This window comes from Danio rerio, chromosome 19 (assembly GCF_049306965.1).
Source record: "Danio rerio strain Tuebingen ecotype United States chromosome 19, GRCz12tu, whole genome shotgun sequence".
In the NCBI taxonomy this organism is placed as follows: domain Eukaryota; kingdom Metazoa; phylum Chordata; class Actinopteri; order Cypriniformes; family Danionidae; genus Danio; species Danio rerio.
In genome coordinates this window covers 44,782,403-44,808,000 of record NC_133194.1, presented here as the reverse complement: position 1 = coordinate 44,808,000, position 25,598 = coordinate 44,782,403, and the positions used below count along the sequence as shown (strand labels likewise).

General features: G+C 35.2%; 1 protein-coding gene across 38 annotated transcripts in view; it reads left to right on the top strand.

The window, feature by feature from the left end:
- trioa (trio Rho guanine nucleotide exchange factor a) overlaps positions 1-25,598 on the top strand; it is a 784,286-nt gene that overhangs the window by 35,918 nt on the left and 722,770 nt on the right. For 16 of the 38 annotated variants that reach the window (XR_012394597.1, XR_012394587.1, XR_012394586.1 and 13 more), the window contains exon 1: positions 18,197-18,488. Coding sequence is in view for 14 of the 38 variants with exons in the window: in XM_073930881.1 (XP_073786982.1) it covers positions 18,356-18,488 (133 nt within the window). In the remaining 24 variants the exon portion in view is untranslated. Of the gene's footprint in view, positions 1-2,483; positions 2,535-18,179; positions 18,513-25,598 lie in introns of those variants that run through there. The other 22 variants (XR_012394606.1, XR_012394601.1, XR_012394600.1 and 19 more) reach the window with 3 other exon arrangements.

Below are 25,598 nucleotides of genomic sequence, written 5' to 3'. Positions count from 1 at the left end.
CTGCTTATTTTCTACTTTTAATAAAAGTAAAAAAATAAAACTTTAAAAATACATGTTACATGTTAAAAAAAACTTTAAAAATAATTAATTTTGTTTCCAAAAGTGATATTTATTAATTTACAGAAAGGGTAATGTGTAGGGATGTAACGGTATTGTAAATACCGTCATACCGCAATATTACATTTTTCCGATATTACCGAAGTCGCATGACTCGGTAAAACTATAGGTCTTCTGAGAAAATTTGCTCAGGCGAATGAAGCAAACGGGAGGTAGCTGAAACTTCATTTCCCATCAGCCCCGGCGTGGCCATAATCCTTTGCGGTCTGTTGTCGCTACAGATCCAGTAATGCGGAAATGGAGTGTGCTGCTAGTAGCGGAGATGAAAAAAAGATGGAAATGATCGAACCTAAAGCGGGTGTTGTCGCCGCGCACGTGCTGAATAGCGGTGCTGTCGCGCGCGTTCTGATCAGCTGTGTTGTGGCGCGCGTATTGTAAAGCGCCGAGGGGGGGTTGAGCGCGCATACTCAAGAGAGGTGTTGTCGCGCGCCTACTGAAGGGCTGGACTGGACGGAGGTTGTGTCGCGTCGCGGGGGCACTTTTGATCGTTTTGGAAGGGCATTTTCTATCCAAGACTAAAAAGGGCATGTGCACTGCACAGGTTGAGCCCTATGTGTGCACGTGCCTGCAAGTTGGGGAATACGACTAATAACAGTCATGGGGACTGCAGAAACACAGCACACTGTTCAGATTGATGCAGACATTGACTTGTACCGCAAAGAGACCTCTATCTCACTCATGGTTTGTCTTCTCAAGTGGGGGAAAGACAATGCACAACGTTACCCCACTGCTGTCAACATGGACCAAGTCATATCTCTCTTGTCCCAGAAACCTCAGTCCCAAATGAGAGGGGTTTTTTCTGTTGCAGGGGACATTGTAAATACCCAGAGATACCAGCTTTTACTAGATTATAATTATATGATAATTTTCCTTTAAACCCATCTCTATCTAAGTGAGTGATTAAATGTTGAATGTGATGAGTTTTCAACAATACTAAATTGAAACTTATTTTTTTTACATGGTTTAATAATTTTTTGTTATTAAAATTGAAGTTCCTGTTTCAAAGCTAACAAATAGATGACTAATTTGTATGTCATTGACACTTTTGGCACTTTTTTGGAGTATTTTCAAAAGTTTTTTTTTTTCCTGTAAATGATTCAATAAATACCGTACCGTGACATTCATACCGAGGTATTACCGTACCGTGAAATTCTGATACCGTTACATCCCTAGTAATGTGTGTTTTAGTTTCAGCTGTTCAACAGTAGCTTTGTTTCCATCAACCTATTTTCATGTGCATTTTGCATATGCGCATAAAAAACGGTTGATGGAAATGCCATGATGCGCATAAATTTGGAAAATGCCCATGAAAAACGTATGCGCATAACTGAGTAGTATAAACTTTTTATTCGATAAGAAAAGATGCGCATAAACTATGATGGAAACACTTTTACCGCACAAATTTCAGTATGTACATTAAAAAAGGTCATGTGATTTTGTGATAAGAGATCATGTGATGATGAAAATGTGTGTAAATGGACAAACCAGCAGACTGAGCACACTGTAAACCATCTGAAATGTTGTTTTGGTCATTCTAACACGCCTTACCGTTTAAATATTAGTGTTATTATATTATTAAAGACCTCCAGAATCAAGAGCGTCTGTGCTCTGCGTTTCACTCCTTCAAACGCCACCGCACATTCACTGACCGTCAAGATTGCCTTCTGAGACCAGGTCATTTATTATTGACGAAAAAATTGATGCAGCTTCACCTACTTCTGCAAATTCAGTTCTTACTGTTGATATTTGGCGCCAGTTAATCAGGAAGTGACAATTTTGTTCGCTTTGACTAGTTGGATAGAAACGCTACTTTATTCGCATGTCTTTTATGCTATAATCCAGTTTTGCGCATAAAGTTTATTTGCATTTTTGGATGGAAACATAGCTAGTAATGTTCAATAAATATTCATAGATAGTAGATAGTGTTTGTTTCCTTCAATTATTTCAAAATCAAGTAACGCACCCTTCATTCAGAAACCTCTCACTTTTGTATATGTGAGCATATTTACTGTACAAAACCTGTCAGTGAACTATAAGGGCAAAAAAGTAAAATAAACAAATAAAATAATCATTCATTAATTAAAATCGAGTTCAAATAATCGAGATTTTGATTGTAGGCCAAATCGCCCAGCCCTTCCAATACATCTAGAAATAGACCATTTTTGTGTGTGACTTGCATCAGCATTCAACTAAATGTTTCTGTAGAACAGCTCAAATTAACTGGTAAATTTTCAAACCAGTTTGTTTTATTTATTTAATAGTAATTACAATGGTACACATTGTTTAATCTGAACTGTAGAACTTAAAGTATGAGGTGTATGAAGCTTTTATTTACTTGTTCTTCTCTTCTCTTTTTTTCTTCATAGATTGTGCGCTTAAATATGAGCCCAAAGCTGACGTCTCCAATCAGATAACAGGTAACTTCCAATCACCATCTGTTGTTGATGAGTATGGTATGTTCTTCAGTCAGATTGGCCAGTGAGCTTCAAGTGTCGTCATAGCCTAAATAAACATCTCCTATGGCTGTTTACTTTCACCTGTGTTTTGCTGCTCAGCAAGTTTTGGCTTTGTTTGTTTTGTCTCTACATAAACATGAAAGGAAAGAAATGTTTGAGGGTACTCGTCTCTATTTGATGTTTTGTCTGGATGTCTCTTTTTGTGAGGGAAGCACTGTAAATATCAAGTCTGGTGGATAAACATTAAACAGAAAAAAAAGTGTGTGACGTAGTTTATACACGGATGGCAGTTTTTTTTATCCTCCATTTGAACCCTGACTGATCAGAAATTTGTCCATTATCTTGAACTTTTCTCCTTGTCATTAGTGATATTCAGTGTGAATGGCTCGCTGACCAGGATCGGGAACATATGCTGTGTGTGATACACATTCCTTACATCTCTAACATGACTCTGAGTCAGGAAATCTATGCTCCCAGAGCCACAGAAATGTTGACCGTTCACACTTGTGGGGATAAAATGAACCACATGTGCGCAATATGGAGGAATCTGCCAGTGTTTTCAGAGCGAGTCGTCCAGCAGTTCTGTCATGAACACTTTTTTGGCCTGCGCAGTCTGTGCTTGCTGTAAGGATGGTTTTACTACTCTAAAGTATGCTTCTCCAAATAAGCAGACAGATATGAAAAAAATTGTTTGCAGTGATGGGGAACTGAAACCGTAGCTTGTCGAGCTAGTAGCTCAAATAGTCAAGTTACCTTTCTAAAGCAGTTGGTTAATTGAAATATCTTGGCTGCTTGCAAATGAAATTTAGCTTGACCCTCAAACACTGCAGTTTCAACCAACGTCTGGAAAAGTTTAAAGTTAGTGACGCACCGAAATTAAAATTCTGGTTCAAAATCCAAAAATCTGGATGCACGAAAACCGAAAATGCTTTGTACTAATTATTCATTATTTCAATAAATAATTCACCTTTGTAGTAGGACTGTGCATTTAATAGAAAATCTGATTTCGATTTTAGCTTCTAACGATTATGAAAAACCATTAATCGAGATAAACGATTATTAACTAAGCAGCGCGAAAGAGTACGGTGGGCACACACATAAGCACGCGATCAGCGTTTGGTATCATTCGCACACTGAGACGAACAGAGCACACACATCATCTTAATGTGAACGCTTTAATGGTCAAATAGGTGTCACAACGCGGTGTTCAGTGATTATTTATATTAACCCTTATTTGTGTAATAAACATACGAGTTGAGTAGGGGTGTCACGATTTCGATTTTTAATCGAAATCAATCGAAATTTATGCTCAATTTCGATTATCGAATAAAAAAGAATCGTCGATGCTGCCACGCCCCCATGTCAGCTTGGCTTGCCAAGCGGGAAAAAAACAGGCTCGTTGAAGTGCTTGTTAAACTGCAGAAGCAGGAGACCCGTCGACAGAACTTAAACCCTCTCCTCTTTCAATGAAGTCGCCGGTGTGGAAGCATTTTGGATTTCCAGTGAGTTATGTTGACAACGTTCGTGTTGTCGACAAAAAAAACACAGTTTTGCAAGCTCTGCTATGTACGTATTATGTACGGTTCGTCCGATAGACAACACCGGCATCGCGATCCTCCACCCGCCCCCGTTACAAATCCGCTCGCGAAAAGTACACACTCAGGCCCTGTTTACACTGTCTTTGTTTTTAAATGGCATTTTAGAACGACAACGATTTGACATCCACAGTGGCGTGTAGCATTTCTGAGCAGCCCTCCTTCCTCTCTGCCTCTGAAAATGCACATCACGTGACCACACAGAAACAGACGCACATACAGCCTTGCGCTCGAGACAGCAGGTCCAGGCAGTCAGAGGACTGCTTCAATCTTTCACTCACTTGTACTTAATCAATTTAGCGAACACCTCAGATACTGTTGGCTGGTTCCTGTTGGTTGTGCGTCTTTTTTTACCGACGCCATTATAACGACACAGATCACTGCCTATTCATGAGTCCCGCAAAAAAGTGATTGACAGGTGTTAATTATGTGTGTATCTTGCCTTTATTCATTTACTGTATGATTTGTTTATGGGTAAATAAAGACCATGCAGGTCAGGTAGTTTAAACGGTAGGCTACAAATAATTAATTCGTCAATAATTAATTAATTATTCATAATAATAATTTATAAAATCGAATCGTGCCTTTAGAATCGAAAATGTAATCGAATCGAGGATTTGGAGGATTGTGACACCCTTAGAGTTGAGAATCAAAAGACGTGAAAGAGAAACCATTACAGTGAAAACGTGCGTTGTTCCGTCTGCCGCCTGTTTTTTTATGATTATTAATCAAACAACAAAACAAGAAAATCCCTCAGTTCTCTTTACTGAAGGACTTTTGTAGCTAAAGTGTTTTTCTTATAGTGAAGATGCTTAAAGCACAGTTTGTTTCATATTTTTATTGTATTTATTTTTATTGTATCATATTTTATTTCCTTTGCAGGGTGGAAAATAACTGTATATATACAGTTGAAGTCAGAATTATTAGCCCTCCTGAATATTAGTGACCCTTTTCCTCCCCAATTTCTGTTTCATGGAAATAAGTTTTTTTTTCTGAACGTAATAGTTTTAATAATTATTTCTAATAACTGATTTCTTTTATCTTTGCTACAATGACAGCACATAATATTAGACTATTTTCAAAATACAAGAATTCAGATTTAAAGTGCGATTCAAAGACTTAATTAGGATAATTAGGCAAGTCATTGTATAACAGTAGTTTCTTTTGCAGACAATCAAAAATATTTATTGCTTAAGGGGGCTAATAATATTGACCTTAAAATAGGTTTCAAAATATTTAAACCTGCTTTTATTCTAGCTGAAATAAAACAATCAGCCTTTCTCCAGAAGAAAAAATATTAGGGGAAATGCTGTTAAAATTCCTTGCTCTGTTAAACATCATTTGGGAAATATTTATTAAAAAAAAAAAAAAAAATTCTCAGGAGCGCTAATAATTTTGACTTCAACTGATAATCGTTTTGAATAATCGTGATTACAATTATGACCAAAATAATCGTGATTATGATTTTTCCCAAAATCGAGCAGCCCTACTTTGTAGGACTTTTAAAGTTGAACTCAGTAGGGTTTGTGAATAGATTTACTGAGCTCAAAACATGTGTTTTGGTGTTTCGTGACCCTTTAACAATATATCTGTAGAACAGATATACACTGCTACAGTTTCAAACCAATACTTCTTTATTCTTTTTATGTTGACTAAAGATGATCAGTTTGAGAGAGTTAAGGGAGAGCTTGTTTCACTTCTGAAACCCAGTTCACTGTTCGGTAACTGGTTCCAATTCAATGTTACATAAATCAGCAATGCATAATTTTGTCATGCTACACCTCTGTTTGTTAGATTAAGGGGGGGGGGATTTCTTGGTGCTAGAAAATAAGTATTTTGAAAAGCTGAAATGCTGTAAAAAGATTGATCGTTTTAGACCTCAGAAAATGGCATAATCTTGGTAGGATTGTGACCACAGTCAGGAGTTAAAGCGAATGGGGCTTGCTCTATATAGTGTAAAGTGATGCATAATTCACTCACCATCTGTTGCATTATGTCCTGCAGACATTTCTGAGCTGCTAATGTTTTTGTTTTTTTTGCCTTCATAATAAAATGAAGGCTTTTTGTTTAAACATGTATACAGTTTCTGAGCTCCAACATGCAAAATAGCACATGAAAAAACAGCTGTGTTTGTGTTTTCGGCTGTTTGGAATTGAATACTAGGTTATGTAAAAGCGTTTAAGCTATGCAATGACAAATATCTCAGTATGGTTACTATGCTACTGTACATTGGTGTCACATGACGCATTCTAGAATGGGTTTCAAGCAGTTGTCTTGGGTGATAAATAGTCCTTTTGAGCATTAATCCAGTGTTAAAAATGTTCAAACCATTGTGCTGCAAATGTTAATCTTTTGTTCTTTGCACATTGTACCCCGTCACGGTCATTTAAGTGTTTAATGCATACCAAAAATCGACATGCAGTAGACACAGTAATATGATAGGGCGCTATTGTGAACATGGTCCATTGTGTGTAAGAGATTTGTGGGCCAACATATCAGCTGCTCTGTTGGAATGAAGAACTTCCTAATTGTTTACACTCTTGTACACAAGGTTTTGAATTATCTGAAGGATCCATGTTTGCTGATTGGCTGCTGCTGAGCTGTGCTTGCTGCCGATTGGCTGATGGAGCGCCTGTCTGTTTGATTATTGCATGAAGCAGCTGCTGTAATCTTTCAAATTCTCACCTCTCCATGTCAACCAGTTTCTGAACACGAGCTCCCTGCAGGAAGCATTTGTGCCATATAATTACTAAATATTTCATCCAAACTGGCTTCCGTTGAGAAATTGATTCACTTGCGGCGCTTCTGCCACACAAAACCCATATCAGCTGAGCCGTTTGAATGTTATAAATGGAGTATTTATGGAATAATGCGGGCTACACATTCTCTCACAAACATCCTGACTCAGAAAAGTTGCTCGGGTCCTGCAGCTGTGCTTTCTATAAATAGACGTCGTGACCCACCCCATCAAAGACTCTTTTGGCCCTCTCAGTACCCACTGAGCGCATGACCAGCAGAAACACAAACATGTGCTCTCAGAGGCTCTTCTGACATCACAGTCACAGGAGATCACTGTCCAAACAAGATAGGCCTGGATTGGAGCATTACAGAGTCTGAATACAGGCCTCGGTCTCCACAACATTCGCCAAAACAAACTCATTTTGAAGCCTAGCTAGTGATTATCTAGGGCTGGGTGATATTGCAAAATAATTATCAAGATTTCATGTTTCATATCATTCGATATTGATAATTATTGAATATTTTTTAAGAATCCATTCAGGAATATTAGGATTTTTTTTAACCCCTGTATTTGAATTTACCAACAATATTAAGGCAAATAGTTTTAATAGTCAAAAACAAAAATATTTAAACAAAATATCTCTTTATAATAAAATAAACAAGTGTTAAAGAGATTCTTAAACTTGATGAATAAAATGTTACAAAGTGTGCGCAATGGTAAAGCGTAAATACTGACCAATCAAAGCAAACTATAAGGTGTGAATAATAATGATACAGTAAACCGTAAACTCTGTAAACAAAACAAATTGTGATCATTAAATCTGAGCTTTCAATTAAAGGAACTAACCACATACTGCAACATTACAAATTGTAAAGTTGAATGATTACATTATCCTCTATTAGGGATGGGTATCGTTAAGGTTTTAACGGTATTACCACTTTTATCGATACCACTTATCTGTTCTGAACTTTACGGTTCTCTTATCTCTTATTTGAACGAAAAAAACTAATTGAACAGAATTACTCTTTCATTTATTAAAATTTTATTTTATTATTAAGTTTTTAATGTAAAATAAAACAAAACAAAACAAATCAAAAAACAAATTAATATTTTTTTTCCTGTAAAAGAATGTACAATGGTTTGAAGGAAAATTAATCTTTCTTTTTAGAAACCATTCTTTCTTCCATAGCCACTCTTCTGGAGGAAAATCAACATGTTTGCCTTTTCTGGCAGAAGTTGGGATGTTTCTTGGTTTATTGTGATCCCTGCAGTTAAAAAACCCTCTTTGAGTTGCAAAATGCCGGTAAATGAGATGATGTTTATGATTTTTCATTAACGCATTGACATAAATGGGTTAACAGTGTTTTGAGAGTTAACTTTTGAGAACATATCACTTGAAGAAGATTGTATGTTTTTGTGTGTCATCTGTTGTCTTATAAATGGAAAAAACACGAGAAAAAGGTCTGGATATATTGGATAGTACAACATAAGGTGCTCAAAAGTGTTTTGGCTCACTGGATTACAGTGGATTCATGTAGGCACTCTAGTTGGACTTTTTAAACCATTTAGTCTCCTCCTCTTTCCTTTTTTTTGAGCTGTAACGGTCATAACGGTGGCTCAGGAATTTCAATAACGGAAAACTCAGTCAGTGTGTGTCTGTTCCCAAGTCATTGCTTATTTTTATGATTAGTTTGAAAAAGGCTTTGGAACGGTTTAGTCATTAAAGCTCATTAGGCTTCCTTTCCATGTTATTATTTCTAACCTGAGGTGTTTTGGGTCTTATTTTCATTCAATAACCGTATATGGAGCTCAAATGATCACTAGGACTAGATGATGTTTTTTTTTTAGGGGGCAGCAGCACATGGACATGATTATAGGACACGGACTGAGTTTAGATGACAGGAGGAGTGGGTTAGGAACAGTATAGGGAGTATAAGGCCGGTGTGAAATGGGTGGTCTGGAGCAGAAAGGTCTAGATCAGCTCATGTCATAGGTCAGAAACCCCTATTGCTTAGTAGGGAAATGCTTGATTGAGATTCCTTTATGTGTAGTGAAGTGATGGTAAAGTCATAAAGTCATCCTTATTTTTGTTGTGCTTTGTAAAATACAGATAGTGAGATCAACAGAAAGAAGAATCAGTTGTCTGTGAATGTGAAATACATCAGTTTCACACACACACACATATCCCTTAGTCCCTTTATTAATCCGGTTACACCACTGCAGAATGAACTGGCAACTTATCCAGCATGTTTTTAAGCGGACGCCCTTCCAGCCGCAACCCATCTCTGGGTTGATATATATATTATTGATATTAATATTATATTTATTTATATTATTATTTTATATATATATATATATATATATATATATATATATATATATATATATATATATATATATATATATATATATATATATATATATATATATATATAAAATTTATTTATTTATATTTATAATATATTTATTTATTTAGCGGTATTAATATTGTATTTATGTATTTATTGATATTAATATTATATATATTTATTGATATTAGTAGTATATCTATTTATTGATATTAATATTAAATTTATTTAGTGATAATAATATATTTATTTAATAATAATTAATTTATTTGATATTAATATGAGTATTATATTTATTTGTTTATTTAGTGATAGTAATATTATATTTATATATATATTAATATTATAATATTTTTTATTGTAATTAATAACTAATTAATAATTTTTATTTAACAAATACAAAAAAATAATTTTTTGTAATTTGGTTAACATAAAAAATATTCATTTTGTTCTCCAGGCATGTCATTTGTTAATTCATCAGTAATCAAATCCATCTTAAGGATCCTAAATAGTCAAATTATCTCTATTACATAACTCCCAAATGCCTGTCAGAAAGCATCCATTCAGTTGGTGGAGATGTGCCGACTTTTATGAAATGTTGACAATGGGATGTCTAGCATCATTTCCCGTCCGCTCACATGCTGAATGTAATTATTAGAGACATTTGTTTTGAGTTATGCCTGTATGTTTCTAGTGTGTTTTTTGCTCTCTCTTTCAGAAGGTCTTGTGTGAGTGTGTGTGTGAGAGAGAGCTTCTGGTTTTCTCTACCCTGTTATTAGGAGGCCTGACCTCAGAAAAGCTGGCATGGAGCAGCCAGATGAGAGAGCAACATCAAATGCTCTGTGGCAGTGTGAACGCACATGGAAAAACAGATGGAGATGAAATGTAAAGAGGTCTGCCCTCTGAAACGCACAGATATTATTGTGCACATCTTTGCCGTTTTATCTCCGCGAGTGAAGGTTGCGCCACAAATACTCATTACCCCTTCAACTTGGGGTTGAACCTTCCCCCCCATCGTAAGGCTCTAATTTTATCCGTCAGAAGTGAAATGCCTTTTTCATAGTTTGTTCTGTTGCTGAATGTGAAAAGATGCATTTGACTCTTTTAATAAATGTTATCCTATGAATAATTTCACAGGAAAGACTTGAGATAGCATTATATGAAGTAAAAATGGCATAAATATGCTGCTTTAGCTGTACACATGAGATCCCCTATTCTTTTAATCATGGCGTAGCCCTTTTAAGCCTGAAAATATGCTTACCGGAGATTTTATAACGTTTACTGTTGCTTGAGGCTTTTTTTGTTATAGGGCGAGTGAATGGATGAGTGCCTGTGCTCACCTCCGCTTCCCAAAGCAAGCGATTCATCATAGACAATCTGAAGAATTCTCACACTTCCTTTTCCTGAAATATCCCAGGAATGTAGAGTACAGGCCTGTCTCCATGGCAACAGCAGCGATTGGAGTCAGAGTACGCGCGTGTGTGTGTGGTCAGGATAGACGGTAATACAGCATGTGAGCGTGTGGGGGAGTCTGTGATTTTTGTTTCACCATGGATTAAACCGAAGGACAGAATACAGCTGAAGTGGTTTTATGAGGTGATGATAGGTGTTTACAGTTGCGGTTTTACAAGAGCAGGGGACACGTCCCAACAGATGCGTCCTCTTATTTTCCGCATTATCTGTTTGTGTGTGGTTTTGTGGTATTTTAAAGAATGTAAACCAAGGAGATTAAAGAGAAGGAATCAAAGTTGTCAGTAGGGAAATTACTTTTTCCCAGATTATCCCACTAATTATCACAGATTAATGTAGACAATAATTTAGTGATTTTTTTTTGTCCTGGTTTAAGTGTGTTAATTACCCTAACTTGCCTAATAAATCTGTTAAGCCTTTAAATGTCACTTTAAGCTGAATATTAGTATCGCAAAGAAAAAGATATCAGTTATAGGGCTGGGCGATATTGGAAAAAAATAACAACATGATATCATGTTTCATATCATTCAATTCGATTAACATAATTCGATTTGAATTATTGAATATTTTCAACAATCCATTTAGGAGTATTACTATTTTTTTTATTTAATCACTTTATTTTATTATTTGTTTTAAAGATTTAGTTTTGGCCTTTATGCCTTCATTAGGTGGATAGGACAGTATTTCAGACAGGAGAGAAAGAGAGGGGGTAGGAAAAGGAAATGTCCTCGAGCCGGGGTTCGAACTCCGCACGCCCTGAAGTGCTACTGCACTCTCTCTCTCTCTCTCTCTCTCTCTCTCTCTCTCTCTCTCTCTCTCTCTCTCTCTCTCTCTCTCTCTCTCTCTCTCTCTCTCTATATATATATATATATATATATATATATATATATATATATATATATATATATATGTGTCAGCTATGTCACTAAATATGTCAGCGCCAGGGGTTAATTCTGAAATCTGATTCGGCACCTCATTTTACCGATCCCCCTATTCAAACACCCTCCTCCCCCATCCGCTGTTTACTTTTACTCCCCAACCCTCTTCACTTTCGTCCGCGACAACAACCCCCCAAACCCCCCCCCCCCTCTTCTCTTTAGTGCACGACACCTATAGATCCTCGGATAGTATGCCGGATTCATTACCCATTTTGTTTTGAGACCTCGGGATTCACAAATTAAGCACTGGTCAGCACGTTAACCACCTTATTTTAATTTAGCAACATTACCAAGGCAAATAGTTTAAAAAATATTTAAACTATAAAATAAGCATTATCTCATTATCTACCGCCACGTTACTGAGAAATGTAGTTAAGCTAGTAGCGTCACTACCTGTAGCGACGCTACTGCCCAACACTGGAAATGAGTTATTAAAACTATTATGTTTAGAAATGTGTTGAAGAAAAGTCTTTCCGCTAAATAGAAATTGGGGGAAAAATGTACAGGGGGGCTAATAACTCTGACTTCAACTGTATATATGACAATACATTTACTATTTATAGATGTTGTATTTTCAAAACTATTCTGTTCGTAAGTGGTTTGACATACATTCCTTCCCAGATGTATTCTTTGATCTCTTTTTTCCCCACCCAAGTAATTTCTTTTTTCCTCTCAGGCAGGACGGAGATATAGGTCACTGTGCGAACATCATGCATTTGGCAGATAAAAACAGCTCATGTTGTTGTGACTGATATTTTCAGCTGGTGTTGGGTCTGGATGAGTGATTTCATCGAGATAAAACACAGCCACACACCAGGCTGCGTTTGACCCCTTAATTTACTTTTAACGTCCCGCACGTGTGTGAGCTCTGAAGCGCTCTAGACCATCTGTTGAAGCAGAAGAAGACTTTGTGGTTAAAAGCCAGCAGCATGCTCTCAAATTCAGTGTTATTCTCTGGATGAAGTGCGCTTTGAAGAAATGACCAGGGCACACTGAGTCATGTCGCTCACACCCCTCTGGAAAACGGAACTAAATGCAGCTCTTTTAAGAGCAAGTCTGGGAGATTTAATTGTATTGCAAGATACTTTGGGGTTTTAATTAAACTGAAGTTGTGAAAACCTGATATGTTTAGTTTTAACAAAAGGAAGCGCTCATTTACTGTTTCATTAAGTTTTTTTTAAATTAGTTTTTGTTTGCTTTGTTAGATTTTTATGGTTAGCGATTCCAGACACAAGCCTTACAAAAATAGTATGCATTTTTTTCCTAAATTAAATGTTTAATTTAATTTTAGTTTAGATTATTATTTTTTTTATTATTAATAAAATTGCTTTATTAATATTTGTATTATATTATACAAATGTGAGGAATTATTATTGTTGTTATTATGTTGTTATTGCTATTATTATTAATTTAATATTGTTAATATTATTAATAATAATGTTCTCGTATTATTAATTATTATTATTATTATAGCCGTGTTGTTGTTGTTTTTATTATTAATATTATTATTTGTATTATTTTTAATAATACTATAGCTGTATTATTATTATTATTATAAGTAGTAGTAGTAGTAGTAGTAGTAATAGTAGTAGTAATAGTATATTGTTATTATTAATATATTTATTAATATATCTGTATTATTATTATTATTATTATTATTATTATTAAAATTTCTTTGTTATTATTAGTAGTGTTATATAAAAATAAGAAATTATTATTATTATTTTATTTGTATAATTATTATTTCAATAATAATATTGCTAACAATACAGCTTTAATTTTATTAATAAATTGTAAAATAAATTGTTTAATTATTATTATTTGTCTTGTATTATTACAAAAATTGCTTAATTTTTATTATCATGTTATAGAAATGTAAGGAATTATTATTATTATTATTATATTATTATTATTATTATTATTTCTTTATTATTATTATTATTTAGTTGTTATTTAATTATAATTATTATTATTATTACTAAAATGTCTTAATTATTATTAGTATTATGTTATATAAATATAAAGAATTATTATAAATATTGTTACTAAAATTGATGTTTTGTTGGTATGATTATGAATAATATTGCTGTATTAGCAATATTATGATTATTATTATGATTGTGAATATTGTTACTATTATTGTTTATTATTATAATTAAAATTGCTTTATTATTATTATTATTATTAAACAAACATAAATATAATAATAATTATTATTGTTTTTATTATTGTTGTTATTACCATTACATTGCTTTCTTTACAATAAATGTAATTTTAATAGCGTTAGAGAATTGTGACACTTCTTTTTTTATTCATATTGAAAGAGGAACATTCTGTTCTTATATTTGCAGCCTTGCTTTCTCCACTTCCTTTATTTAATTTCAGAGCTAGACAACACCCTTTATAGTACATTAACACCAATGATTCATTCGTCATGCATTAATCTTGCTGTGTATTATAGTGAGGTGATGCCTGGATTCATTTGTACCATTTCAAAACAGTTGCTTTTAAATTTGAGAATTTAAAAAGGATAGTTCTCCTAAAATAAAAAATTGAGGATACTCACCTTAGTTTGTTTTGATAGTGTATTCTCTTCTTTCTTTCTTTTTTTTTTATAACTGCAGAAAGCCTATGCTCACCCATACAATCACATTGAATACTGACCAGCATTAAGCTTTTAAAGAAACGTCCAGAATTATGTTGAATGCTTAAGTGTTCTAGATATATGGTAGAAGGTTTTGTGAACAAAATCCAGTGTTGAGAAAAATCCAATGTTCCACTGGGCATGAAGTGGATTTGTTTGCTGGGAACACACAGAATTCACCTTATGCAGAGTTCAGACTGCACGATTTTCAAAGTAGTCGTGTCACAGATGTTTTCACACTGCATGACTATCTAGGGTAGCGTTCTGTCTGTGCGGTGTTTACACTGTTGGATGGATCGGCGACAGAAGAGTTCACACTGGATGACTTTAAAATCAAAGAATCGCAGACAACTTTGTCCAAACTATTTCTCGCAACCAAACAAATGCGAGAAGTGACATGGAAACAACCCGAGGTCACATAATATCTTTCTTTAATAACTACATAATGAAAAAAGAAGGCTTTAGCTTTATAAACTTGTACTGCTCACCTGGCTTTTAAAAATAATCAACAATCTCTCCTCATTTCCACCTGGTTGTGATATTGGTCAGATGACACGTTAAACAGACGGTGCTCCTGCCAAGTTTACACAAGTTTTTCCTCTATTTCTTCGGTCTAAATAAACTGAAAATGAGCGCTTTTAACTTCTCCCCCAAACTCCCGCTGGCCTGCAGTTACCCGTACTAGTGAATGCAGCTCCGTCATTGGCTGTAGGCGATCGCCGATGTTATTTTCAATCTGAACACATTTCACACGGTATGATTTAGAATCGCTGACAGCTCCAGATATTTAGCATGCCAAATATCTCACGCGTGTCGGCGACTCATTGGCGTCGGCGACCTTGATAGTTCATACTGAGAGATTGTCACCACGTGAACGAGCACCAATTTGTCACATTTGTTGGTGATTTCTCAAAACATGTCGGCAGGTCAAATTCAGGGCTTAAATCAAGCAGTCTGAACTCTGCATTAGTTGTATCTCCCCGTACAAGTCAACTTGAGCAGAAAATGTTTTTGAGGTGAAAAACATCCCCCGAGTAAATTAGAGCTAGTGACTTGCACTGTGTTCAGTGTGTAGTATAAGAACTAATCTAATCAGTTGACGCACCTAACCCCAGAGGGTGAGTAAATTACTTACTGTTTTTTTAGTTATACAAAATATTGGCCTTTATTGATTATAAAACAGTAAAACCTATTGTTTAGTACCAGAATAATAGCGCAGGCCTTTTTTTGTTGCCATTTTAGAGCTTAATCTTGTAGCTCTATTTGTTTGTGGGACTAATAGGTTGTTGGTTGTCCCTCATGAAGTCAGTTTTCACTGACCGATAGTGTGTGTGCGCGTGTGCATGTGTGTGTTTACTCATTTATACTGGCCTTCTGTTGTGGGCCGGTTTAAGGGAGGAGGCCTGAGGCGAGACTCCAGCTAATCACTTTCTAAGCAGCTTCTATGTAATCCTGCAGTGTGAGCAGTTGTTTCTCCGTCAACAAGTTCTGCCATTTTTCCTTGCTCATTTCATGTCAAATGTAGACTTTTTTTTTTTTTTAACCCTAATTAAGTTTCCTCGTTTTTACTTTGAGAATCTGAAAGAGGATGTATTTTTGAAGTACAAATGAAATCAAAACTAACCATGTTTGTTAGCTCACATTGCTAGTTTTGTGGTCATCAATGCATGTCATTAAAGGGGTGGTCAACTATGATACCATATTTTAAACTTTAGTTGATGTGTGATGTGGATGTGTGAACATAAACAACATCTATGAATGTAATATGCTCAAAGTTCAATGCAAAGGGACACTGCTATGTCCCAAAACTGGCTCGATTAATAAAAACAAAAAGGTTTGAGCCGAACATATACAAGACACAGATGCTTGAATATGACAGATTCACCTTTAATTGGTAGGACTATAGACAGAAAAGCGTGGGGAGCAGAGAGAGAGGAAGGATCGGCATAGGAACTCGAGGCAGGAATCGAACTCTGGTCACCGTGAACACTAGAATGCCATGTGTCAACGCACTAACCATTACACCATTGGCCAAGGACTTCCTAAATGTCACAACATGAACATGACTAAAGTTAAATCTTTTTATTATGTGTCAATTTGGAGGTTAAGGAACTGATGCTCGCAGCACTGCCAGTGACAAAGAAAGCGAGTGCAGGCGAAAGCAGACACTGCGTTTTGACACAAAATTACTGGTCCAAATTTAGGGGGGCCAAGCTTGTTTACACCCACCCCCTAGAACCTGTAATGGAAATATGACAGTCACTTTCATGTTAGCTAAGTAGCTGTATATAATCAAAGTAAGATATATGCAAAAATAATGTTATCTTCTACAAATGAAGAATGAGCACACATTGCGTTGCATCTTATAAACACAAACAAGCCTTAAAAATACACTCTTGACCTTAAAAATACACTCTTGACCTTAAAAATACACTCTTTCAGTTAAATGCTCAGATTATGGCTGTTTCTCAATTCCAAGAACGCAGAGAACGGACTTGTGTTCTTGTGGAGAGCGGTCTTGCCAGGTGTCCTCGGAAGAACGAACTCAGGAGACCGCGAGGGCAGAGAATGCGTCCTTTGAGAATTGAGATGCTGCGTTCTTCCTGATGGTCACATGACCTTCACGTGTTTTAAATGGTAAATTATTTAAACATTACAGCCTTCATACAACGATTTATTGTTTTTCCCCTTTTCAAAATATATACTTTGCATAAAAACATTATAAATATGTGTTGCACAATATAAATAAAATAGATTTTAATACCAATTTCAGCAAACAAACACCCTTATTGTGTTTATTCCTTTATTAAGATGTCCGTGGTAATGTTTACTTTCACCGTTTCATTTAGGGAAACTCCTGAGGTAAATAATTAATATCTATGAACTTTAATAATAAATCTAGATAAAAGCAGTGCTTCCCAACTCCAGTCGCAATGACTTCTGGGACTTCCAGAGCGAGTTCGGTGCTCAAGTCTGCATCGGTGCGTCCTCGATATCCAGGCACATGCACACATAGGGCTCAACCTGTGCAGAGCACATGCCCTTTTTAGTCTTGGATAGAAAGTGCCCTTCCAAAATGATAAAAAGTGCCCCCGCGACGCGACACACCCTCGGTCCCGCCCTTCAGTAGGTGCTGCGACACCACCGCTGATCAGAACGCGCACGACAACACCGCTCTTCAGTACGCATATTGAGAAACAGCCAAAGTCTCTCTGAGGTATTGGGCGTGGCTAACATACTTAACCACGCCCCTCCACCTGTCAGTCAACAAACAGAAATGGTGAGCTGAAGGTGTCTGTTAGGTTCTAATAACTCTCCAGAAACCCTTTTCACTATGTTTCTGAATAAAAACACCTACTTTACTACATCCAATCAGCTTGCAGCAGAAAAAACAAGCTACGCCCACTGTTTTCTCATTTAATATTTAGTTTCTTTATAAGCTGCATCACAATACGAAACAAACGGCTGCAGCTTCCGATTCATGCAGACTTCAAAGCAACACTTTACATTAGGTGTGTCCAAACTCGATCCTGGAGGGCTGGTGTCCTGCATAGTTTAACTTCCTCCAACACAACTGCCTGGACGTCTAGTATATCTAGAAAGAGAATGATTAGCTGGTTCAGGTGTGTTTAATTGGGGTTGGAACTAAAATTTGCAGGACACCGGCCCTCCAGGACTGAGTTCGGACACCCCTGCTTTAGAAACTTAAGCATTAGCGCTACTTATTATTAATTATTATTTTTGTGTGTGCTAAAATGCTAAATGAGCTAGTCATAATGTGACAACCCACTGCTCTCAGGTTAAACTGGTCACTCTGTTGAGTATTAAGATTAGCAACAGTCCCGCACAAAGCCTATTCTCCTGCAAATCCACTGTTAGCGGGGGCTTACATATGCCAGGCTTAGCATAGCAGGAGCACGTATCTCACGCAGAGCCGAGCTATCTGGACGAATGCTTCAAGGCACTTGTCATGGTTTACGCGACCCGTTCAGGAATCCCTGTGAGTTTTTGGAGTTCACGCTCAGCGGAGTGTCATAATTCGTAGGCATGTACCTGCACTGCGGTGCTGTTGAGGACACGGATTCGCTGTCCAGCTGGTGGAACGGCAATGTGGCGTCACTTTTGGACAACCACAGGTGGCAGTACGCACAGACGGGCAACACGCTGATTCAGCTGCCAGGTAAAGCCTTGACGCCGCTCTTGGGTACATTTGATACCAACCCACCATCTGTGGATATCAGCCTTCATTGGTGAAATGATGAGGGGTGTGTCTTGGTTATTAGCCTAGCAGAATGACTAGCAGTTTTTGTTTGGTTGTGTATTGGTTGTGACTTTGTTTGCACGGTATTTAGGTACCAAACATATAACTTAGCATTTGTTTAGATGTAAATATTGTGTAAGTTTTGCTCGTCAGCTCTAAAAATGTTGCATTCTGAATGGTTTAAACTTCATCAGTCAGCTATAAACACATAAAGCTATAAAGCTAACACATGAATCTGTTATGAGTTTGTTGATTTTTGCTAATCTTAGTGGTTTTTGTTTGATTATGATGCAATGGTTGTGTTTTGAAATTAGGGATGTGTCTTTAGGGGGGTTATTAGTTTAGCACAGGGATGTTTAGACTCGGTCTTGGTGGGCCGGTGTCGTGCAAAGTTTAGTTCCAACCCCAATCAGACACTGCTAGCCTAACTAATCAAGCTCTTACTAGGCTTTCTAAACACATCCTTGCAGGTGCGTTGCAGTAAGTTGGAGTTAAAATCTGCCGGACACCGAGCTTGGACACCCCTGGTCTAGCAGAATGACTAGCAGTTTTTGTTAGGTTGATTTATTTGATTGTGATTTTGTTTGTGGGTAATTGGAGAACAAAAAAATTAATTAAAGATTAGTTTTATTTGTTGGCTCAGAAATGTTGCTTTCTGGATTGTTAAAACTAATGTGTGTGTTCATTTTAGCTAATATTAGTTTTTATATATATATATATATATATATATATATATATATATATATATATATATATATATATATATATATATATATATAAAGATTGGTACATCGATTCTGTTCTGAAATATAAGGTTTGTCTTGATTATTAGCCTAGCAGAATGACTAGCAGTTTTGTTAGTTTAAAATATGTGTTGGTGTTCATTTGAACTAATATTAATTATTTAATTTTTTGTTTTGTTTATTTTCTGAAATAAGGTGTGTCTGTTATGAGCTGATCTAAATATAATACTAATATAAATGATCTGCAAGTTTTGTCTTGTAAGTGCAAATTTTAAAAAGTATGAGGACAAAAGGAGACATTTAAAACTGAAGTCAATATTCATCTGTGTTTTTGTCCATTTTAGCTATCTGTAGTTTGCTGTTCAGGGGAACGTTTCCCAAACAATGACGTAACTTGCGGCTGAATTATAGTAAGATGGATTGTTTAGGAAAAGAACGATGTACTGATAAGTGTTTCCCAAAACCTGCAGTTTCTCTGTCGCAAATCCATCATTTGAGCCACGTTAGTTATAACATAAAACATCCATAATGATGCTCTAAACAGGTTGAACAATAACTTCTTTAGAGAAGAACCCCATCATTTTTTTGTACAAATTATATTGTTTTACACGGACACGCATTTTTAAAAAAAATCCAATATTAGTTTTGGTAAAAACATGCACTGGTTTTCCATATTAATAGAAATATATGTAAATTGCACATATAGAGCCTACTCATCCTTTACAAATATTACTGAGAACTTTACATATTCTATTCTACAACATAAAATCACTTACGAAAGCTAACACCTATTCTAATCTCATATAAAAATCATATATATAAATATATATTAAGAAATGAAATATAATATTTATTATTTATTAGGAAATGAAAGACGTTCTACTTTAATAATATTACTAATACTATTAACGATGATGACGATTATTAAGTAGGATATTGCTTGTTTATTAATTTTTTTAAAGTCTACTTTTACAATTTGACAGATGCAAATTATTGAAGAAATGTTCTAACCAACAGGCCCATGTCATATACAGTACAGATACTTATTAAATAACTTACTATAAATTAAAAGCTTTAACGTAGGCTTTGTTATTTGTTTTCACAAGCTTTGAAGACGTAACAAATTCAGCTTTTAAATAATAGGTCACCTATTGCTTTCGTTATAAGACATGGCTAGGGCCAGACGGAATCTGCGGACGTTTTTTGCTATTTCTGCGGAGAATTTTGGCAAAAGTCTGCGGATTTCTGCGGAATCATTTTGGGAGTATCACAACTAAAACTTTAATATATGAAATAAAAAATAATATCTATTAAACTTTTAATGGTTAAAATGCAAATCCATTTAGATTCACTTTATAAACAAAGCAAGTTTGTCATATAATATATCTAATAAAAGACAGAAAATATTACTGTACACACTGCATTGTACATAAATCAGATAAACATTTTAACATTAGTCAATAATATTACTAATACTTAAATACAGTACATGTCAGGGTGTCGTATGATTTCCTGTTGGAGGATCTGAAATGATTTTGCATGCTAAAAACCTAGTGTCACCTTTATTCATATAAGCTGAGATATTTTCAGACTTCTACTTTGCACCAGAATAGTTATGAGAAGATGCTGCTTTTGCCATAATTATATATAAAAGAAGTATATTGAGACCACTTAGGGACAATTGACTGACTGATGAAGAGTAATGGCATCTCCACTCCTCCACATTGAGGTCGCTCTCCTGATGCGTCTGCAGGATAATTGTCGGAAGTGATTCTAACTGCTTAGCTCTTTATTTTTATCCTCATTTTTCTCTCTTTATTTCATCGATATCATCATTCCTGTCACCATATCCAGGAGGAGATTGCCAACTATTCATCCAACAACCAACTGCAAAATATTAAATAATAAAAGTTAAAATAAAATATTGACTCAACTTATAAATGTAAGTCAACTTGCTGCACAGCTTTTTTTTAAAGTTAGCTCAGCTTTTAATTAAGGAAAGTTGAATCAACTCAAACTTAAGTAAGGTCACATTTTCCCACTTCTATTCCTTTGTTGAGTCAATGTATTCATAGTTTTTATAGTTTAATTTAGTGTGAACTTTTTTTTGTTCTTTTTTTTTTTAATCCCTGATTTTATTTTTAGCTATAGCTCAAATTTTAACCCATGAAGTTAACTCACATTTCTGAGTAAGGTCACATTTTTCTCAACGTATATTCTTTTGTTGGGTCAATTTGAGTTTATATAGTTTTATTTAATATCTACTTTTCATGTTTTTTCATCCCTGATTTATTTATTTTTTTAGCTAGCTCAACTTTTAATCCAGGAAGTTGACTCAACTCAAATTTTTGAGTAAGGTCCCACATTTCCCAACTTATATTCTTTTGTTGGATCGATTATGTTTCTATAGTTTAATTTATGGTGAACTTTTCACATTTTTAACCTCTAATTTCTTTTTTCTTTTTTACTTAATATCTTTTTTTTATTATTATTTAAAAAAAATTTTTTTTGCTAGCTCAACTTTTAACCCAGGATGTTGACTCAAGTCAAATTTTCGAGTGAGGTCACGTTTCTCATGTTTATCGTTTTTTGTTGGATCAATTATGTTTTTATATTTTAATTTAATGTGAACTTGTCATGTTTTTCATCCCTTATTTATTATTATAATTTTTTTTTAGCTAGTTTAACTTTTAATCCAGGAAGTTGACTCAACTCAAATTTCCAAGAAAGGTCACGTACAGTATCCCAACATATATTCTCTTGTTGGATCGATTGAGTTTTTATAGTTTAATTTAATGTGACCTTTTTTGTTTTTTATGTTTTTTCACCTCAGAGATATACAAACATACATACATACATACACATATATACATACATACATACATACATACATACATACATACATACATACATACACACATACATACACACATACATACATATATATATATATATATATATATATATATATATATATATATATATATATATATATATATATATATATATATATATATATATATATATATATAATCTTTATTACTTTATTTTTTAGCTCTACTTTTAACCAAGGAAGTTTAATCAACTAAAATTTCTGAGTAAGGTCACACATTTCCCAACTTATATTCTTTTGTCGGGTCAGTTGAGTTATATAGCTCAATTTAATTTGTACTTGTTTTTTTTTTTATCCTAGATCAAAAAAAAAAAAAGTTTTTAATTACATTCTTGATTGATAAAAGGTATAACTGCATGCCTGAAGGTTTTTGCCAATTTTTATATTAAAATATAACAAAACATTAGCCACATAAAATTAAAGTAAATAAAAACTAATTCAATGGTCACATAACCCAAACCGTAATGTATACAATACTGTGAAGCATTTGACTGAAGTAAAAATATAACATCGTCTTTCAAACACTTTACATTTCAGACATTATACTCTCTAAAAACCCAGTCCAGTAGTTACAGGCCACATTTTTGGATACTACCCTAATCAAGCACACTTGTCTGGGTGGATGAAGTGTTTTCTGCTCTTTTCATCTTAAATTGTGCCCTCAAGTGTTTATAATTGTGGTTGTACTTCTGATGGGAGGAAACAGGTTTGGATGTTCTTGCACATGAATTTTCGTTGACCTCTGAATGTGGTTTTAGTGACTGGATCACAAAAACTCAAATACTCAAATAATATATGTAGTAGTCAACAAGCCACATGATTTGAGGTATTGTTTATGTCTGTACGGTGCGGGAATAACCTCATGCTTGCCTTAGCTGTTTATTTGAATTGTTCTGTTGAGGTGGATAGTAGTTCAGACAAGTGAAAGAAAGAGTCTGAAAAGGTGCGAAATGTGCAAATAGTCTATGGATGAAGGAGATGAAGTAAAAAAAAGAATAGATAGAAATAGAAAAGCTTTGGTCTTGAAGAGGTGATGAATCTTGGTTTCACTGTTGAATTTGCACAGGACCTATATTGGGGTTCTACTAAGTTTAGGTAGAAAATAACAGGCAAGATGGGAACAATCAAATCTAATGTTTATATACACTGACAATAGTTTTACTTACATTTTTAAAGTAGTGTTTTCCAGACTAAATAAGTCACATCTCACTCTGTTGTGCAAAAATTGCATTGCTGTACAGGTGCAATTTCTGATTCTTTTGCATAAAGGTTTTTAATAGACAGGTAATTTAATAACTTTCTATGTGCTTTTTAAGGGTGTCACGATCCTCCAAATCCTCGATTCGATTACATTTTCGATTCTAAAGGCACGATTCGATTTTATGAATTATTATTATGAATAATAATTATTATGAATAATTAATTAATTATTGACGAATTAATTATTTGTAGCCTACCGTTTAAACTACCTGACCTGCATGGTCTTTATTTACCCATAAACAAATCATACAGTAAATGAATAAAGGCAAGTTACACATAATTACCACCTGTCAATCACTTTTTTGCGGGACTCATGAATAGGCAGTGATCTGTGTCGTTATAATGGCGTCGGTAAAAAAAGACGCACAACCAACAGGAACCAGCCAACAGTATCTGAGGTGTTCGCTAAATTGATTAAGTACAAGTGAGTGAAAGATTGAAGCAGTCCTCTGACTGCCTGGACCTGCTGTCTCGAGCGCATGGCTGTGTGTCCGTCTGTTTCTGTGTGGTCACGTGATGTGCATTTTCAGAGGTAGAGAGGAAGGAGGGCTGCTCAGAAATGCTACACGCCACTGTGGATGTCAAATTGTTGTCGTTCTAAAATGCCATTTAAAAACAAAGACAGTGTAAACAGGGCCTGAGTGTGTACTTTTCGCGAGTGGATTTGCAACGGGGGCGGGCGGAGGATCGCGATGCCGGTGTTGTCTATCGGACGAACCGTACGTAATACGTACATAGCAGAGCTTGCAAAACTGTGTTTTTTTTTTTGTCGACAACACGAACGTTGTCAACATAACTCACTGGAAATCCAAAATGCTTCCACACCGGCGACTTCATTGAAAGAGGAGAGGGTTTAAGTTCTGTCGACGGGTCTCCTGCTTCTGCAGTTTAACAAGCACTTCAACAAGCCTGTTTTTTTTCCCGCTTGGCAAGCCAAGCTGACGTGACATGGGGGCGTGGCAGCATCGACGATTCTATTTTTTGATTCGATAATCGAAATTGAGCATAAATCGTGACACCCCTAGTGCTTATATATTTTTTAAACATGTCATTTAATGAAATGAAAGATATTAGTTATATATTTCAATGTTTAATGTATAAAATAGGCATTAAACAATGAAATAGGCAAATTTTTATAAATTGAGTTTAATTGATTTGAAACTTTTAATTGCGTTTTAATTTCCTGTAAATAATAAAAGTTGCATCAGATTGATGAAAATGCACCTGAATACCTGCGTGAACAGGGTAATTAGGCTATTTATTGTAATGATGGTTTGTTCTGTTGACTATTGAAAAAAAAGCTAGGTTAAAGGGGCTAATAATTTAGTCCTTAAAATGGTTTTTAAAAAAATAAAAACTGCTTTTATTCTAGCTGAAATAAAACAAATAAAACTTTATCCAAAAGAAAAAAAATATGATCAGACATGCTGTGAAAATGTCCTGAATCTGTTAAACATCATTTGGGAAATATTCAAAAAAGAAAAGAAAATTCAAAGGGGGGCTAATAATTCTGACTTAAATGTATATAATATGTAATCAGTAGAAATGATCTCTTATACAACAACAAACTCTGTACCGTATTGGATGTCTTTCCTTCGCTGTAAATGCTAGCGCTCCTGTATTTTTTTTTTTTCTGCAACCTCGCTGTGCTCGCATCCTGAATGTTTACACACCAGTAATTTGCCTATTGAATTGATTTGGTTGCTTGCTGTGGTCACTTCACTACGTCGCACTCGTGCTCTCACCCAGCACTATTTGGGGGTTCGTATTTAATCGTTTTGATTGTAAGTGGTTTTGATTGTATTATCACGGAGTTCTGTGCAGTCTGAGTGTGGTGAACTTTGAGCTGGTCCCGCTCTCCACATCCTGCGACGTGGCATTTTCCCCTTCACCAGTCCGCAGTGCTGGAGAACAGAGGCTGGATGTGCTCCTCAGCCTTGATTACATTACAGTAGGAAAAACAGGCTTTGTGTTCATGCTAACAGACTCTGCCTTCATGCTTCACGCTCATCATTGGCTGTAATGCAGCGGGCTGAGCTGACCTTTTAGTTCAATTCAACTGTAAATACGCTTCAGGTCTGCGCAGGTCATGTTACTGTGTCTGGTAACAGCCTTTATGACATGAACATGATG